Below are 20,659 nucleotides of genomic sequence, written 5' to 3' on the forward strand. Positions count from 1 at the left end.
CGTCAATCCTCATAATCCCTCATAGAAAAGCATTTTGGCTGAGTACTGGTGCTATCACATACCCCTAATCGAGACTGACTGACGTCTATTTTGAAAGCTGATGAATATCAAGTTATAAATTATCCGAGAGCAACGACCAACCAACGATAACGCGTGCTCACTCGTAAGCACGAATTTAGCAGCGCACGTGCGCACAAATATGTTTATTACATATGCGCTGGTTAAAGCTCTATTAATGCATTGAGGCGCAGCAAATCTTCACAGAATCGCCCGTAAATCGAAAGTAGAAAGAGTACGTACGTTGTTAGACGTTGGCAGCGCGTCTGAATTGGTTATCGACTAGTAGATAATTCCTCGAGAGGTTGAGCCCTCATGTACCGTTCTGTTTTTCATTACCCGCAACATACCCACGTGCAGTACAGGCGTCTGACCCTGGAGGGTTCATCATGGCCACCATTAAAATAAAATTGGACAGGAAAAACGATCGAATGAGCGAGTGCGCAAGAGTTCATCACGTGGACTCCGCATCATCCGTCAGAAAAGTGATTGATCATTCTTATTTATTACTGCATATGTCGACTGGACGAGTAATGAGGGAAACTATCAAGGTAGTCGTTACGGTAATTGGAAGAGGGTGGGGTCCATAATCTCCAATTTCTCAGAGCCCCACGTGACAAAAGTAATGACACTAGTCGATTTTCACGGGTCGGACAATGCTCATCGCAAGATTCACGACAAGACACGTGACTGGTGGAAGTCGGGTTGAGTCATTTTGATTAATTGACTTGAATCAAAATGCCGAACGGTATTTTAATCGTGAAATTAATTGGGTCAAGCCAAACAATTAACTTCAATCGAGTCGAATAATTAAGTCAAATCGAGTCAGAAAATTAACTTGAATAAAGTTGAATAATCGAATTGGATCAAATGGAAAAGTTGACTTGAATCAGATCAGCATGAGATGGCATGTATCTCCCAAGCCAGAGTCAAATCATCCAACTTGATTCAGATCGATGTTTAAATCTGATATTTATTTCGTTGTTACGTTTTCGAAATTCCATTCTGATGACTGAAAATTCAAACGAGTCGAAATTCTCTCTACCGCCTCCAATATATTCCCGGCCATAAAAAAAACCAATTAATAGTCAAATTATTGTACACGGCGAATGACTCGGTGAGTCAACGGCACCCTCCCGAAATGATTCTCCGTCGGCGGTTGGCGTTGCCATCCAACCGAAGTCGCGCGCGGTCTTCGTGTTTCTATTCCTGGAGCCCAACACTGAAAACTCCTCAACGGCGAGCCTTTCCACCCGAGAAGCGTGGAGACCCGCGACTAGTGAGTCTCGTAAGGCCGGCGTGTGGCGTCCGGGTTGTGATAGTGCGCGGATGAATGATTCGACAATAAAGTGCAATTGATCATAAATCTTCCAGTGCATCTCTACCCCACCACCCCCCGCGACAATCAATTCACTACACTACTCTACCACCTATACCCTCGCCAAAATCCCACCCAAGAAGACAAAAAATCACGTCCCCCACCTTCTCCTCAACATGTGCCAAGAGATGACTTCTCTCCCCGAATTCGTGACTAACGTTCGATGATCCAGAGCCGCCCACACGAAAAATTCGACACGCGGGAAAAATCCCTGAGTTTGCGACAGGTTGGCAGAGGCTCGGGATAAAAAACACCGCGGTATTCACGGGAAAAACCATTCCTCCCCTCTCCTCCCTCTCCTCACCCCCCTTCAGCAGTTGATAAAAAATGCACGAGTGATCGAGAAAGGAATGAAAAGTGATGATGAAGAAGAAGAACGAGTCTATCCGCTCTATTTCTGTATATTGTCGTGCTCTCGTGCACGTATTTTACCCAGTGCGTCGGCCGGCACAGCTGAGGAGAGAGTGAAGTCCGCGCTCAACGATGTGCATTGACGTTAAAATAGAATGGCACGCACATCCAAAAAACCATCCAAAAAAATATCAGCAACTAGTGCCTTGTTAGCATCATTATCCCACCCCAATGGCTATACTTTTATCCCAGTCCGTGAGTTTGTTTCCCTCCCAACGCGCCATCTCCAATGATTTGTTTGTCTTGGAGCTTTGTCCAATAAATACAGCAGCAACTCGAGCTATAATGATTTCCACTCCGTTATTAATTTTGTTTAATTGATTGTGGAATACTCGAATTGAAATAGGGGGAAGAAAGTAGAGACTGGGTTGGAGTGAGGAAAGGATCTGGTATCGGAGTTGGATGACTCGTGGTGAGCAACAGGTGGATTGGATTCGGTGGCTCCTCTGCGCGTCACGAATGAGGGAAAACGGGGGTGTGACGTTGAACGTCGGAGTGACGGTGACAAGGGGTAGAAGGTCACGACGGGATGGCATTATCCCCGGGTTGAGTGTTACAGTGCATCGGGGATTTCAGGAAGCTACAGGGTGACCGATTGAGATGCTCAGGACTGCAGCAACTGCACAAGCTGGCAACAATAATACATCAGGAAAATACATCAGGGGAGCAATGCAATGCTCCTGGCCTTGGGGTGATGCAGAGGAATTGATGGGATACGGAAAATATCGGGGTAAAGTCACAGGAAAAATTCTTCGTAGAAAATCTTCGTATAGCTGACTGTAAAGGGGTTCTTGGTGATTTTCGAGTTGATTCAAGTTTGACTTGGATTCTAAAATACTGGATTTCGGCATTTCCTGGTATAATGTCAATTAAAAAATGGTTTATTTTGTAATTAGATGTGGGAGGAGGGATTGATTTCAATTGAACAGAAGAAATTACTTGAATCAAGTCGTGGACTCAACTTGACTCACGCCGGGCTTCTCCCTGTTTCAGGGGGTTTAAGTTCACTTTTCACTGCATTCAAATCGATTCTCTTTTAATAAATCAAGTACAAAAATCGACTTCAATCAAGCAAGTAAATTGTCTGAAATTGAGTGCAAAATTGACTTAAATCAATTAGCAAAATGAACTTGAATCGAGCGGATAAATTCAGGACGATTTTTGTTGGATGCAGTGACGATCACGCGATGAGTCAGTGAATTATTTATGACAGGTGAATTACACATTCTAGGGGACTCGTAAAAAATTCAAACGACTTTCAGGATTTCAGATGAACGTTTCGGTCAACATTCTGTTAAAAAAAAAATCAACAAAACCCAAGTCTGAGAGCCAAATGACTGAGTCAGTGATAATTACATCTCTCAGGACTATCGAGTGAATGAGTTATCACGTCGTGGTAATTTTCATAAAAAAATGTTGGACATATTCCGCGGCCTGAAGAGCCTGATAAAGATCTCACACATTCACATTGACACTGCTGTCTTCAGACTCCACTACAGTCTGACGGTTATTTTACTCATTGCTTTTTCACTCATTGTCACGACGAGACAGTACGTTGGCAATCCGATTGATTGCATTCACAGCAAGGATTTGCCTGAGGATGTTTTGAATACTTACTGCTGGATTCACAGCACTTACACGATAACATCGGCGTACAAGAAGAAGGAGGGCTCCGAGGTGCCATTTCCAGGTGTTGCTAATTCCAAATTGTATCCGGAGAGCGAGAGGAAGGAGTACCGATACTATCAGTGGGTGTGCTTCATGCTATTTCTTCAGGTAATTTTTGGTTTTGGTTTTTCTCGTTGTTTTCATGGGGAAGTGGAGTATTTTTTCTCTCGTGGGGTTTCTTATCACGATGGGAGGGAATTCGCTGGGAAAATACGGGATACCGTCGAAGATTCAGGAAGAGGAAATATTAGTATTGTTCTCTGGACAACAATTTTTTTCATTCTTTCTTTATTTTACATATGTATTAATGAAATTATACGATTTTTGCGACCAATTGGGGATTTTTCGAAGTTATTTGTTTAGGATTTAATGTTTTTTATTGAATAATCAATGGACCTGAATTTCGAAATGAGTTGAGTCTGGTTTTGAAGTCTGGGAATTTGTATTTAATATGAGAATGTCGTTGGGATTTACTCTGCTCGACTGAAGGAAAATAATATTCGCGATTTCAAGTATAAAAAATTTGAAAAAAAAATGTGTTAAATTTTTAACTGTTTGGCGGTGAATTAATGTAAACAAAAAATTATCGATTTGGTAAGACAATAAAAAAGATTGGAAACGAGAGGAAGGAGTGAATGGATGTGAAAATTGTTTTCTTACGCTGTGTTGATTGATGTGGGTAATTCGCCGATTTGCAATGGATCTCGCCATGTTCGACATGTTATGAAACATTGCAAAGCTAATGTTGAAGTTGTATGGATTGATAGACAAGCGATCCCTTCATTAGATTGTTTAACTGGATATCAACGCGGTAGTATCGTTTGACTTGGCGAAGTGCTTGAAGTCCGGAGATTTATAGTTCCACATTGTTTAAATTAAACGGCGAAATTAGTGCAATCACTCGCAGCCACAAAGTTACACGGAGTAATATTGAACTTTGAGAGAGAGTGAACTCCTCCGGTCGCTAGCCACCGTAGGGTTTCCGAAGTCTTAAACGAAGAATAATATTTTTTGCTTGCATAATATTACGGTATGTTGGATGTTCATTTATAACGCACTGTAGATTCTACGATGGGCACTTCCTCGTGTACACAATACGCAGTTTTTTAATTGAAAACGATGAAATTTTACTCGACGCTTCGGTAAATTTAGAATATTAACGTGCAGTTTATTCTGCCAATGTTGAATAAAAGTGTAACGTTCATTGAGAGCTTTATTTTCAACACCGAAGGTCGCGGGAAAATTGTATATCGTAGAAGAGGCACTTCAGTTCACTTGGGTATACAACTCGTAATGGATTTTGAATAAAATCCGGAAAATTCTGATAAAATGATTCACTGGTATTCAATGAAAACACTCCGAGTTTGCTGGGACGTTTTCAACATGAGATATGGAAATTCAATATTTCAGGAGATGAATTTATGCATTACTTTTGGAAAAATCTATTTTTCTGACGGGATAAATTACAATTGAGTAATTCTTTATTACTAATAAATAAAATCATGCTATTACATCCACTTTTTCACATCTTCCCAAAAGGAAATCATAAATCCTTATCATTCTAAAATCGCAATTTTCTATGGTTTTATATTGTTTTTGAATTTAACCGAAATATTACATTTCCGGTAAGAATTTACGCTATTTTCTTATGGTAATTTTGGTAAACTTTTTTTCTGCCGTGAATTATTTTTTGTGGAAACCCGAAGAAAGATTACAAAAGCGCAAAGTAAAAACAGCGAATGGTGCGAACATGGATGGAATATTTAACCAAGTGTGTACATGACGTTGTGGCCTAGTTGCATCGAACTTGAGCACACCGGGAGTGCCCATGTGTCTTTCGACGCAGCAATTCTCCGTATCAACTGAAAATCCGAGGAATTCCGGGGCAAAAGGGCAACATGGGGCCCGATAAGACGGTCAAAAGTTCCATTGACAAAACCGGTAAGGGATGGCGGATGCAGGGGGGGTTCAAGGCGAATATTTGCTATCTGAAATCGATGGACTAGTTCGTTTGAAGACACTCTGGTTTTGTGTCTGGTGTGGGTGTTGAGTTGAAAGATACTATTGTTACTCATGCTACTTACCGCAGTGTCTTAGATCTAGTTCATTGCCAAGAAGGAAACCCTAAGCGTATTACTTAGAGATAGAGTACGAGGGTCATGACTATTTTGTTCAATGAAAAAATTAAAGAATAATAGAATTGGAAAAATTTCGCGTTGAAAAATTTCGGAATTTTTGAGATCTCAAATTTTCTGGAGAATCTTCAAAAGATTGTGTAGAGGATCTTAGTGTGCCACCAGAAGACTCAAAATGATTTTTCGGAAGCATTTTTTTAAGATTAAAAAACGAAGACAAAAAAATTGAGAGTTAAAATTGTTTTGGAAATACGGGATAGTCTGTCCAAAGATGTCAAAAGTAATCTCAAAACTGAAAATCCAAATTTTGCTCAAAATGGTCGGAATAATTCTTTGTAAAAATGAAAAGTATGTATTTTAAGGGAAATTTTGAAATGTGGGTCAGACCACAGGTTTAAATCTGATAAAAAATAAAGATCCACCTAAGGATCAAAGAAGATCTAAATTTTGCAAACTAAAATAAGAACTATAAATTTCTCTCGAAAATGTCATAAAAAATCTCTTCCGAGAAATCCTCCGCAGAATCTTTCCAAGACTTTTGCCCAGGGGAATAACAAATTAGAATATAATGGCGACAGCAGGGTAAAAATTATCACTCTCCTTTCACCAGAAGTATTTAATCGGATGATTCATAACTTGCCCGCATTCATTACTACTGAATTCAGGAGATTAATTGAGAAATAATGCCATCCAGGGTGATTTAGGTTGGATTCTGATGAAGTTGACGATTAGTCCCGTGATAAATAATGATGTGACATAATTAGCGTTAGTAACGCCTCCGAGAATAGCGAAATGGAAAAGTATACGAATTGGAATCGAATCCCAGAGATTTGATGCTCGAGGGCTCAAAAGGAGGTTGTGGGAAGGAGGAAGAGGGCAAAAAGGGGAGACTTTAATCGGTCGAGGTCGTAATAAGGTCTCCCACAGAATATCGCAGTGCTCAAGACCTCTTCGCGTTGACGCGTGACTCTAACTATAGGTTGACAATGACCCGGATGCCATTCATTCTGGTGTTTTCCTCTTTAATGCCTACCCCCGGGCATTTCGCGTGCGTGAGGTTTTTCGGGGAAATCTATGCTTGTTTTGTCGTGACAAGATGGGACAATAGCCAATCTAGATAGTGACAAGTTACTTGGAGCGGATAATCCATTTCCTATTTTTATTTCACGTTTCAACGTACATTTCACCACAGCATAATTTTTTAATATTTATTTTTTTATATCGTCTATTTTATTGGTTTTTTACTCGTTCATTTTGAATTAAATGTAAACCTCGCTTTCGTTCCTTTTAAGTGATTTTTTTTATTAGAAAATCATTTTTATTAGTTATTAAAATCGTTTTTAAAAATTTTTCTGTTTTTCGGCTTTTGCTCGGAATTGAATGAACTTTTTTTTGGCACCCGTTGAAAAATATTTATAAAATCGGAGATTAAATCGATTAGTAATTACAAAATGCCGGTTATTGAAAATTATGGATTTTTCCAATCTATAATTCAGTGCATTTTTTCGATTCCAGTCGTTAGCCAATATCTCGGAATTAAAGAAAGATAACCATTTTTTCATAAATACTATTTTTATAGCTCTAATCCTTTTCTATAAAAAATGTTTCTATAAAAAATCTGCTATGTCCCTTCAATTCCGAGATATTGATTAAAAAACTGGTTTCGAAAAAATGCCCTTATCCTGGTTTACGATTTCGCTATAGAATTGAGGAATAATCAATTTCGCAATGATGATTTCAAAAATAAAAAGTTGAATGATTAGAAGTATAGGACGAAGAAGTCTAAAAACTTCCAAAAAAACCTCCCCCTTCCACTTTGCTCTAGACCACGAGGGTATTCCCACCCCTTTTCTTTATGACGACTCATCCCTAATACTCAAAACTCACGAATAATATGCGTTATGTGCACAAGCCCCTGGTTATTCGAGGCCAAGGGATGCCTCTCAAGTCCAGTCAGTCTTGTGACAGCCTGGCTCTGTGCTCCACGTGTCTCACCCTCACCCGTGTTCTCATACTTCCTCACACCTTCCCTCGAACCGCCAAAAATAATGTACTCTTCAAAACGCACCGAATTTCGATACAATTTTCATTGACAACTCTCCCAAATTATTTTTATCTGTCAATTTAATTTATTACCCTCAGACATTTTTCCAATTTGCAATTTTCTCTGACTGAAAAATTCAAAAACAATTACATCAAGGAATTTCCCTGGGGAATTTCCTGTTTCTCGCAAGAACGTTAGCGATTTCCCTTGCTCTCTTACTATTTTTCTTTGAAATCTGATAAAAAATTATCTCCAGGGGTGAATGAGAAGTAATCAGGACTGCCAATTCCTACATCGTCTGGAAGTTTGTGAAAACGGTGAATGTGTGGTGAAAAAGAAATAAATCAACGAATTTCACCCGGAAATTTTCAGTTTCTTATGATGCCGTGGAATTTTTTAAATAAATATTCCAACAAAAGTGAATGCAGTGAGTGTATGATGAAGACCAACGAGAACAGTTGAAGTGATTTTTGAAATAATTAATTGAAGTGTTTGGAAGTGATATTGTGATGGGGAAAGCAAAATGACCCGGTGCAGATCCGCGTGGTAGAGTCGACAGGTGTGGGATACCCCGAGCATGCCAATAATGCTGAAGATGATCGATATCTTCGGCTCCCTGAGGTCTCTGTTCAAGGTCCAGAGGGCTTCAGAGGATACCTTCATATTCCGTCTGCACTATCGTGCAACAGTGGCTATTCTGCTCGCTGGATGTCTCACCCTGGCATGCAAAAGCATATCAGGATCACCAATTCATTGCGAGAGCTCTGGTGCTGTGGACAAGGCCGTTCTGGAGACCTTCTGCTGGTTGCACACAACGTACAGCATGATCAATGCTTTCAACGTGACCATTGGTCGAGCTGTACCATATCCTGGGGTTACAAACAGCAAGACAGATGTTCATGTCCACGATCATCATCCCCTGGTCAAGCAGCACAAGTACTACCAGTGGGTCATCTTCGCTCTACTGCTTCAAGTAAGCTTTGATGACACATTGGAAAACATTTCAATAGCGAAGTGATAAACTAGAATACGCGCATTTTTTTCAATATTAGTTTTTAGCGAATGTCTCGGAGGAATATAGCGAATTTTTTGCATAAGGATCTTGTAAAGAAAAATATGCAAGCTACAAAAATATGAAAGCTCATAAGACAGAGTTCGGGTGACCTCGAGGTCATTCGAATTTCGGAGTACTTTATCTAGAAAATTCCGGATAGAGCTAGGATCGAGATCTCAACAAGTAAAGACGTATTTTTAATTATGACTAGATAAACTTTCAACGGTTATTTCCGGTCAATTTTTGAGTTAATCAACAATTATTCTGGAAATTAGTTATTCAACAAATGATAGACCATTAATCAAGTTAAAATCAGATCTTTATACCATAGACAAGTTCACACGATTTGAACCGAATAAAGTACATCAATGAGGTTTTAATTAAATTGCGTGTTACTTTTTTTTCAACCTTATCTTTGTACCCTTTCCCTCAATACGGTATTATCTGAGTAGCTTACCCAACAAGGTATTTATTGAAATCTCGATATTTTCCTTCCATTTCGAGATATTTGCTAAAAACTCGCCTCGCAAAAAGTCCAGGTATCCTATATATACCACTTCGCGGCAAGTTTTACGTTTAAAATCTTTAAATCTTTTATCACTTATATAAAAATTATTTCAATTTATTTGTCAGGCATCTGGTTATTGAAAAATTAGGAATGGCTTGATTTTATAACATTAGTAAGTTGTATGATGGAATAGTTATCTCTTAATAAAATCACCTGAAAATTTGCGTAATAGAATTCCAATAAAATTCACAGGTAATTCCTACAGAGTAAAAATTCAATAAAATTTCTTAGAAAAAAAATTAGGTGTTTCATTAATTTATTCTCGTACGGGCGCATAGGGATTGAAAATGAGGACGAGGAAAGTGGTGTGAATGGGAATTCCTGGCAATTGGGGAACTACTTTGGTTACATACTTCGAGTTGAAGAATTGGAGAGGAGTTTGATGGAGTTTTCGAGGCGTTTCTATTAGGATTTCCGGCTTCGATGGATTGCATGCCAAGTTTTAATTTGTTTGGATTGATAAATTGTTGGGGTGGTGGTGAGGAAGTCGCGTGATGGGAGTTTGAAGTGGCCTTCGTTGGATAATGATGAGGAAGGATGAACTTGTTTTTGGTTGGAAATCTATTATCGACAAGAAAATTAGGTGTATTTTTCAAGAAAAAAAAATTTGAAACGACTGAAAACATGTTATTAATCGAGAGAAGCATCTTCTGTTCAAAGTGATGGAAAAAAGACCGATTACAAGAAATTTATAAAATCAAAAATGAAACTAAAAAATAATTAAATAATGTCAATTATTGAAAATAATTGAAATAATGTAATTAGTTCACATCTGTAATTAGTATTTCATAAATATTTCATAAATAGTAATTAGTTATTAAAGAATAATGACAGATGCATGTTTTGGAATTAATTAACTTTGCTGATGTCAAATGGGTTTTCAATTAAAGTTGAAAGTAATTGTGGTTTTTGGAGAGAATTATGAATTCAGCGGACTTGTTCCGTTTAAGTCATGTTGAAGGTATTTTTCCGGGAAATTCAGCCAAAATTTCAAGCAAGCCTAAAAAAAAGCGGCATCCCACGTGCATTAGCACATTTGGCAGAATTCCAACTCGAGCCTCGAGATGGGAAAAGTGAATCCAACCGCGGGACACATTCGCTGCATTATTCAGTGCCCGTCTATTCGACAAGTTCATTGACACGAATACCGAAAAAATCCTCAGAAACCGGGGGGGCATTGGAATATTGTGGAATTAGTGGCCTTCCCAGGCTTCTTCCCTCCATTGTTCCGTCTCTTCGTCCTCTCACACGACCAACAGCCTCTCCAATTCCGCCAAGAACTGGTTTTTCGTGTTCACTATGATCCGCGGAGATTCCGGCGATGAACATTGATCTGACTGAATTATTATTTTTCCAACCGTTTGTATTTGTATTGAAGATTTTTCAAAATCCTTAAAACGAGACAGTAATTCATTTTTTTTCTATTTTTTTATGTTTTCTCACTATTTTATATGAATTTTCACTGAGTAAATATATCAATGACTAAAAAAGGGGATAAATTGTTTTTCGGGTACTTCTCCTTCGATAAATTAATTTTAACTCATTAAATCTGCCATTTAATTCTAATTATTCGATTTGATAAACACTTTTTTTTGTTAAATGAGATTAATGAGAATGAGAAAAGACAAATATATTACCCTGAAAAATGAGATTTACTACTCAAATAGTTGACAAAGGGAAAAATTATTTAAAATTATTATTGGAGCGTTAGAAATTGTTGTAGATGGCAAAATGCCTTGAGAAGGAGGAGAATCTTAAACATTGATCTGAGTTTCATATTTCCCGGGGTCTCGGAATATTCCCGCTTCTCGGGGTGTTGGATTAATGACTCGGTAGCTCAATACCATAATTTGCGGGATGGTTGAGGGCAATGAGCACTGAGCCCTCAGTGTAATTAACGAGCGAGTGTCTTCTCCAATCCCTAGCAGTGGAATCCACACGTTCCGATGGCATTACATGCTCCTGTGCTTTTGATTTTTCCAAGGGTAAGGTCCAGGGTAAAGGATATCTTTCGCCTTCCAATGCTGCATGATATCCGGTAATTAACGGCCTGGAAATTCCAGCGCGTAACTACCGATGATCTCGCTGGATTTCTGGGGAATAAAGGCGGTTGAATAAGTTACTAATGCACCTCATTTCTTTCGGATTTCTTTGCCATTTGCTGGATCGCTCGGAATAATGTAATTGGACATAATTAGGGGTTACTAGAGGGTTTCACTTATTACTGCTATTCATTTTACCTTTTTCAGTCATCGAGTTAAATTTGTTAATCAATATAATCGCGAAATTTTTGGAATAATTGTGCGATAGGAATTACGATGCAGGGGTGAAGAATAATTTTCTCGGATTAGATTAATCATTAAATCATTGAATTTTACATAGTTATTAACAAGTAATTGACAATAATTTTGCGTGAAAAAATGCTGATGGGTTCGGTAAATTTTTTTTTTTGAAACACTGACAATGGAAATTCCATGAATAAAAATGTTCTGGACAATGGACATAAAAATACGATTTTAATTATCGTTCCAGCACTCGAAATAACTTTAACCACCCCATAAAAACCGATTCATACTCCATGAACGTCATAAAAATTTAAGGAAATTTCATAAACTTCTCGATGAAAGTCTCATAAAGTTTTTATGCAACTAGAGAGACATGATTTTACCGAGAACCTTCTGCCCGAGAAAATGGACAGTATAAATCCAGATGAGCTGCTGAAAACGACAACAGATATAAGTCATTTTGGCCAGAAAAAGACACCAATGGAGATAATAAATTCTCAAGTGGATTTTCTTGATATCTCCGTAATTAAGAGTCTCAATTTATTTTCGTAATTGTGATAGCCCACACTAGCATAATTAATTCATATTCATTTAACAATAAAATAACGGATAATGGATTATTAATCAATAAATTGGGTGGGCTTTAACACATTTTGGATGTGTGGGCTATTTTTTTCTGATCTATTTCTTCTACCTCCCAAAGTACATACTTCACTTAAATAAATGAATTCTTGATAAAAATGATTTTTTTTCTCAGTGTAGCGATTTTCCGGTCACCTCGTCAACTCCCCGTTGCAAAATTCGCCCAAAAAAAAATAGCATGTAGATGCCAGCTGACACCCCCGAAAATAAACACCACCGCCATTGTCCGGGGTTTCGTAAGGATATTTCAACTGATGAAAATAAATATTGGACTCGAGTGAGCGCCTGTGACAATGGAATTACCCGTGGGCGAAAGCTCCATCTAAATCAGGCCCAAAAAAAGCCTTAAGACGACAAATTTAAAATTTACTCCTGACATTCGAGAACCTTTTTTTCTTAATCCAGAAAATTCTTTTCTACCAAATAAATTTATTATTTCCACTCGGAATAAATTTTTTCCGTTCGCAGGAAAACGACTTGTCCTCGAATGTTAGAACCTCACTGGATTTTTCATATCCGGGGAATTGTGATTTTCCCTTGAGTAGAAGTAAAATTTTTCTGAAAATCAGTCTCGGCCCAAGGTACAACTGCAAGCAGTTCTACGAAATTGGTTTACGCTCATCCAGCAGTGCATGACGAAAAGTTTCAACGTGCAAATATCCTCCCCCCTTGTTCTCTCGTTACTCTTCTATTAAAGCAAATATATAACGCTGTAAATTTCAGCAAACAGCGAGTTACGAGTGCAAAACGGTTATTTACGGTTTCCTTTAGCCTGAGCCCCGCAACGTCTGAGTATTTCTATTTATCGGGGATATTGATCATCACAGAATGGAGCCTTTTCCCGAGGGTTTTGTAATTAATACGATGACCTCGACGATGAAAAGGGGAAAATAAGCGTGAAATAATCACCTGACCTCCTCGGTTTTATCTACTTTCAGGCAATACTGTTTTATACACCGAGATGGTTGTGGAAGGGCTGGGAGGGCGGCAAGATTCACGCCCTGATGATGGACCTCGACATCGGTCTTTGCTCCGAGGTCGAGAAGAAGCAGAAGAAGAAAATGCTTCTCGATTATCTGTGGGAAAATCTACGCTACCACAACTGGTGGGCCTACAGATATTATCTCTGCGAAGTGCTTGCCTTGCTGAACGTCGTCGGTGAGTTTGTGGAGGATGATGCCTCTAAAAAAGGGTAATGGGGGAAAAAACTCGGCTTTTTCGTTGTCCGTTACATGCGTTCCAACACAGCTTTCAACGTGGGATAACGCAAACCTTCAACTCCAAACTCCAAACTTTTTCACTTTACTATTATTCTAAATATTACCCTCAAAAAAATCCTCTCCTTCTAAACTCAATCATTTACTCTCAATTTTCACGGATTCATCCCGAATTGTACATCACTCCTTTATTTCTGCAAAACTCCTGCAATTCGGTTTTTAAATTTCCCTCAATTTCTCCTTGCGAATGAATTCATTAGAAATTTATACTCAATTCAGTTTCCGCGATAAAATTCCACACGGGCAAATCGCCATGAATTAAAAAATCATTTCGACTTTGAACGGTAAATTAAAAAATATTTTAATCATCGAGTTTTGAGGCAGCTTTTTTGATGGAGTCATGGAATAGCGATGATTTTTTAAAGAAGGAAACAGCAATCATGAATTATGACATAAAGAATAAATCTTGGAATAATAATTGTTATTGCGAGCAAGTCGAAACAACAATCTTCCCGCAATAAACAATAACTACGTTTATGAAAGCAATTCGCTCAACTCGCGATTACTTGGCAGCAGCCCACTTGGCTGGCGCCGAATGAGACCAGCAATGAAGCTCGTAATGAACACTTATCATAATCCCCTGATTTCCGAAACAATTGTTGCATGGAGGAAAAAAAATTTATGTCAAAAAAAAAATTCTAAGGCTAGATAAAAATTGTAAATATTGGCAAGCAAGAGTCTGAATACCAGAAAGCTCATTGCAAACTCACGCTAGAAGCTCTTGACATCATTTAACAATTAATAATTTTGTTTCTACGATAAAAAATTTTTTTTTTAATTTCAAAGTTTAAGAGTCTAGTCTTGAACGACTAGAGTTTGTTTTTTAAGATCAACACATGTTTTTCCTCTGTGTGAGTTTGGAGTTTATTGCACAGGTCAGATGTTCCTCATGAATCGGTTCTTCGACGGTGCGTTCCTCACGTTTGGCATCGACGTCTTGAGGTTCATCGAGTCGGATCAAGAGGATCGAATAGATCCGATGATCTACGTTTTCCCGAGGATGACCAAATGCACGTTCTACAAGTACGGAGTGAGCGGAGAAGTGGAGAGACACGATGCTGTTTGCATACTTCCGTTGAATGTTGTCAACGAGAAGATTTATGTGTTCCTGTGGTTCTGGTTCCTCTTTCTTGGGATTCTCAGCCTAGTGACTGTTTTGTACAGAGTGAGTACTTATCACTGTAACATTATCAATTAGAAAATAATTTCAATCCCATAGCAATCAACTGATCTAATGTAAATCTATCCAATATCCATTTTCAATATTGTGTTCAGATGTGTTTAGATATAGAGCAAATTTTTTTTATTAAAAAATTTATACGCTGAGAAAAAAAATTATTTCGCTAAATAAACGTTCTGGATTGGTAAATACACTTCAGAAAATTTCTTCGTTTATCAATTAAATTTTTTTATCGGAAATTTTTCCGCGTGTCAATACGACATTTTAAATCGCACTGAATGTTTTTCGGTTTTGGGTATAATGGACGAGGGAATTTTGTTTTTATTTTCAGATTGTCATAATATTTTCCCCTCGCACCAGAGTATATCTCCTCCGCCTCCGATTTCGCCTCGTTCGAAGGGACGCAGTAGAGACGATAGTCCGACGGAGCAAAGTGGGGGACTGGTTCCTCCTCTACATGCTCGGCGAAAATTTGGACACCGTCATCTATCGAGACGTGATGCACGAGCTGGCCAACAAATTGGCTACGAGGCATCAACACGGTGTACCCGGTACAAAAGGAGATCTACAAGAGGCCTGATGCAGGTGGGATGATTCACCGTTGCACAGTAGATTAGAAACGCTATGTTATTTGGAATTAAAACGGCTTTAAACCGCGTTCAACGTGAAATTCGTCGGGAGAGATTGCTCTCGGTCTGTCCTATAGAAGGAACTCCATCAAAGTTTAATTAAATTATTTATCACAAATTATCAAATCATTAAAAAAAATAATATTATTGTTCATTCTACGTGTTAGGAAAAAAAAATTAAATTGCATGGACAATTCACTGTTTATTTTCAAGACAAGATGATTACATAATTTTAAAGACCATGAAAATGAGAATTTCTTTGAGATAATTTTCTGACCGTTTTTAATTAACATTGAATTCATATTCATGAAATTGAAAATCCGGATGACTGTGACTGGAATTTCAAGGAATTTTTAACAGCGGATGATTCAGTTGGACTTGATCGATGACAACTTTTTTTCGACGTGATTATCTTGAAAGTGCAATTGGAATACGAAATGTGGAGATGTAGAAGGAATAAATTATTCGTTTTTTTTTTGCAGATTCCTGTCCCCCCTCTCAAGAACTCAGCGCCAGTATCATGCACATCTTCAAGATGATAATGAATAAACTCGGAAGTATTGGCGAAGAAATAAAGTACAGTGAAAAACAGCGGGAACACCACCGACGTTCAAGTGCTGTTTCGTACCTCAAAGTGCCGAACTCGTTACATAAAATTGTCCAGTTCCGAGAGGTAAACGGGTTTCAAAAGACATTCTTTCGAAACAAACAAGATTGTAATTTCATTGTGCAAGTGCCAAAGTCAGAGGAGTGCCTTCTCGCTACTGTGCGATTCAACGACGCGAATGGACATTTTAAATTTACGTATCGCTGATTCGCGTTATTTCACTCGATTGTAATTTCATTTAAGTTAACTCGCTTGAGATGAGCGGACGACTCTAGTCCTTCTCTAGTCAGAGATTGTTACAATAGTTTTAATACAACAAAGGACTTGATCGTACCTATAACGAGGGTCGTAAAGAGGCAGTTTTAACGACAAATTTATCTAACACTTTCGCCTTATTTTTGTAATTACTGTGGTATGGAGGACCAAACACGAGGTTATGTTATTTTTCAATAACTCGATAATTCTCAATTGTGCCTAACTTATGCATAAAATCGAAAATATTAAGGTTTGTAGGAAAAAAATAAAGAAGCCAGGTAAAGAACTGTAAAATGGAGAAAACCCCAATAAAAGTGGAAATTTCTATCACTTTTCTCTTCCCAATTCATTACACCGAAATTTTTCTGAATATTCTCGGTGCATCCCGCAGAATATATTCGCGAATTCAGAATAAGTTCATAAAAATAATTTACAATACCTTAAACGGTGAATGAAAATGAAAAATGAAAAATGCCAGAAAACGGCAATAAAAGTGAAGAATTAGCAACACCTGTTCCTTTTCTCAATTCATTCCGATTTATTGCGCAATTTAATTCTTGAGGACGCAGGTAAAAATCAATTTACCACGGAAGAGCGATAAGAGGGAGAAGAAAAATAGCTGTGAGTATTGCGGAAGTGGTAATAATATATATTTCGATGGAGTACGATGGAAATGGAAATAAAAATGCAGACGCTCGTGCGAGGGAATGAATGGGCCGATGGGATTGGTGCGATCTACACTGGCAAGGATATTCATCGAGTTTATATTTCCCCTTCACTTCTGTGTGCAAAACCCCAGAGAGAGTGCGTACTACCGATAACCGAGGAAGCATCGCTGCTGTATTCGGTGACCACTTCTCAGTTTCCTTCGGGCGTATAAATGCACCTCTGCGGCCCTCCGCACAATCCAACCGGTTTCATCATTCCTTTCTCTCTCTTTTTTCTCTTCAAATATATATTTCTGGGGTTCTTTTGGTTTTCTTGGGGACTACGGTGACTGTTTTATCTTATTGCATCGTCGTGGTCACCAGGAGTGGCTCCGAAAACACCGGGGGATATTATCGTTAGCCACAACTGAGAGCGCCGACGCCATTTTTTTTTCCCTCTTTCGCTGGAGGTTTTGAGGTTTTTTACGGTGAAGGTGGTAATAACGGGCTTTCTTAAATGTTTCATCATTTTTTTTTCGTCATTTGGGATTTAAACATCGCAACTTTTTGACGGGTTATTTTTTATTTCACCTCGTCAGTTGAAGGGAGTGAAAAATTTTCCTGTGAAAAATTTTAATTTGTCCTTTTACCTCGGTTGCGAAGGGGTAAACTAGGATAAATGCAAAATAAATATTTCGAGGCCATTTCTTACTCCATATCTCGAAATTGAAGGAAGAGCAAGAAGCAAGAGCCAAAAAAAATGAAACTGCATATAATTCGCGATTAGATAAAAATTCAATATTTAATCAGATCATAATTTTTACAAGTTTTTAAAAGCGCTTAGAGGAAATTCAACAAGTAGATTCTTTTTCGTTACCAAAGACTTAGCATTCCTGCATAAATTCCACATCTTGATAATTCCGAGCGTTTCGTGTCTCGAACAATTGCATAAGTCAAGAAAAGTGGTTTCCAGTTACGGGAAAAGGGGAGGACTGGCCGGAGGTGTCTCATGATCTTTTTACTTCTTCCAACGCATGTAAAACGCATCATTCCTATGCAAGAAATCACTAGCTATTTAACTCTCCCCGACATTTCCGCGATTGAAGGGCTTCTAAAGTCGTGATATCCTGTGATGCCTCGAGTTATGAATCCCTGATTGTTATTCCTTGGATAAACAGCGTAGGCTGTTTCCTAACCTGAGGAATTTGAAGGACCTATTATTTTCAGGTTCTGGAGAATCGATGATGAGTGCGATTGGAGTGCGAGTCGATGACACCCGATATCCTTCATACCCATCGAGATTCCTCAGTTAGAAGAACCACAATCTATTAAAAATGGATGATTTGAGTATTCAACGCCGAACGTCATACATGCGTATGAGCATTCAGATTAAATATTTGAAATAATTATTAGCATGATCAGACGACCTCCTACAAATGTTGGAGCCATCAAAGATGAAGGTAATGTATTTTAATTAACGAGTGTATAAAAACAAGAACTAAAGTTGATATTGAAAAATGGTGGACGCCTGGACTTGAACCCATGACCTTCGGGTTCCCAGACTGGACTTTTACTATTAGATTATCTGATGGAGTGATAATAATGAAAATAACATGCATTAATGATAATTAATGTACTGACATTATTATTTATACTGCGTATTAATCATATTGAAAAAATTTAAACTATCAATTTTATCAATAAATGTATTGGAATATTCTTGGAGAATGTCTCCTTCTCCTTTCACCCTCGCTATTACTCATATTATCGTGGAAGTTTCTTACTTATACGAGGCATTCCCCGTGAATGTCTCCCCATTTCGTTTTATGGTGAGCGAAATATGCTATAAATCGACCGCCGCACCTTGTTCTCCCCCGTCTTGCAACTTTTGACTCACAAACCTCGAACTAACCCTCGGAGAAAGAACTTCCATAAAAACAAATATTGAGACATTCACGTGTAACACTGTTACAGGTTTTCAGAATTTTCTGTAGTAATTGCATTGGGATTCTCTATTGCGAACTGCGGGGATTCAATTCAATAGACGCTAACAAATCGTTTTGGCTACTCTGTGAGTACTTATAGTATATCTCTGAATCGAGAAGACCTGGCGAAATCGTTGTTGGGACCTTTTTTGTAGGTCTCATTCCGCTCGAAGAGAAAGGTCATAAGAAAAATTCTCCTATCTTTCTTAGATTAAGAGATATCCCTTGAATTTTAGAATGTGAATAAAGAATGAATCGATTTGAGAGAAAATTTTTGTTAAGAATCTTGATTGTTCTTGATTGTTCTGTAACTCTTGGAGTTTTTTCTAATGAAGTTCTTTTGATTTTAAATAAATCTTTTTTGTAGCTTTCATTTTATTCTGCAGAAAAAGGTATAGAATAATTAAGCTATGTTGCGCGGATCTGAAGACATTCGAAAATTCTTACCTATTGAATTGATAATGAAATTGTCGGAGAAGATTGTTTTAATTGAATTTGTAACATAATTTGCTTGAAATTGAAGTAGCAACTTTGCAGGAGTGTATGCACGCCCCAGATAGATGTATCGATTGATCACCTGAATCAATAATTCGCATCGAGCCGATGATCGCTCACTGCACTTTCAATTATCAACTTGCGCTCTGTTTACAATGGCCGAACCAAACGTATCCACTTAATCATGGAGAAACACTAGTCAAAGGATGTATGAGACGGGAAAATTATTGCCTCTCGGTCCCCAGATACGAATTAAGAACGAGGACATGAGGTTGAAAGCAAATCATCTCTTCGTCAATCGTCGAATCAAACTTGAAAAGTTTTCGCGTATTGCAAACATCAAATGAATACACATCGACGAGGAGAACGTGAGAATAGATGGAAACACGAAGAGGGAAAAGACGACGAATTACAAAATTAGCTGTTAACCGTTTTCAAAGCTACGCCGATGGCTGTTGTAAAGGCGTACTGCCAACATACACAGTCAATGTATACAAAGTTTCCGGCGACGCGTGAAATGAACAAAAGGTGGTTCTTTCCTCGATCTGCTTAATGCATACAATTACTAACCAAATGACACAAATTTTCAGGAATATTCATCATTTACAAAATTTATCACGCCTTTCCACTTCCAATTTAATTTATTACTCAAAATCCACTATTTTAATTGTGAAAGGCTTTTGTATTTTCCCATGCTCTTACAGTATTGGAAAGAATTGAAAGTTCGGGAATATTTGAATTCAAGGTGTACCTCAAATAATTATTAGAATTATTATTAATCAACGATTTTTAAGAAATTAGTTAGTTGCAGGTTCACTAGACCTTCATTGAAATTCAAGAGCTTCTAATCGGGTATTGGTGAGTTTAAAAAAACATTCGGAATTTTTAGAATGCCTTCGATTTTTTCGGAGGCATACAATTATATCTTCATGTATAAAACTGTTTTTACTACAACAATTATAAATATAATGACAAAATTTCAATTAATCATAGATAATATCCTAATGAAAATCTGAAATTCAATGATTAATTCAAGACAATTAATTGGATTGTTTTACACCCAATTATAATTTACCGTAATGATTTAATTCACAAGTTCTAGTTGTGTGCGGAATACACTTTATATACACTTTATATAATTATTAAAAGTATATATTCTTGTCCTATAAAGATGAGATGATATTAAATTCATGTGCCGTACGTTTTGTCAGACATTTTTCATGAATTATAAGAATTCCGGCGACAGAGATAGAAGAATCAGCTTGAGTGAACTGAATTGATCGAATTGAATTGGTTTTCTGGGTGGGATGAAACGGGGTATACCTTGAAGGCAGTGGTAGAT

The 20,659-nt window shown here is 37.8% G+C and overlaps 1 protein-coding gene across 3 annotated transcripts; it reads left to right on the forward strand.

Moving 5' to 3' along the window:
* The first annotated feature begins 1,348 nt into the window (after positions 1-1,348).
* On the forward strand, positions 1,349-16,490 carry shakB (shaking B). 3 transcript variants are annotated; one of them, XM_011301962.1, is made up of 6 exons: positions 1,349-2,576; positions 3,109-3,622; positions 13,181-13,400; positions 14,395-14,684; positions 15,031-15,284; positions 15,811-16,490. In XM_011301962.1, exons 2-5 carry the CDS (start codon positions 3,260-3,262, stop codon positions 15,277-15,279), a joined length of 1,122 nt encoding a protein of 373 aa, XP_011300264.1. In that variant the 5' UTR covers positions 1,349-2,576; positions 3,109-3,259; the 3' UTR covers positions 15,280-15,284; positions 15,811-16,490. The 3 variants fall into 3 exon arrangements, with proteins under 3 accessions (XP_011300264.1, XP_011300263.1, XP_011300261.1); XM_011301961.1 differs by lacking the exons at positions 1,349-2,576; positions 3,109-3,622 and adding an exon at positions 8,089-8,666; XM_011301959.1 differs by lacking the exons at positions 1,349-2,576; positions 3,109-3,622 and adding an exon at positions 8,089-8,666 and having other exon boundaries at positions 14,400-14,684.
* Positions 16,491-20,659: the final 4,169 nt, after the last annotated feature.

This window comes from Fopius arisanus, unplaced genomic scaffold (assembly GCF_000806365.1).
Source record: "Fopius arisanus strain USDA-PBARC FA_bdor unplaced genomic scaffold, ASM80636v1 scaffold00025, whole genome shotgun sequence".
In the NCBI taxonomy this organism is placed as follows: Eukaryota; Metazoa; Arthropoda; class Insecta; order Hymenoptera; family Braconidae; genus Fopius; species Fopius arisanus.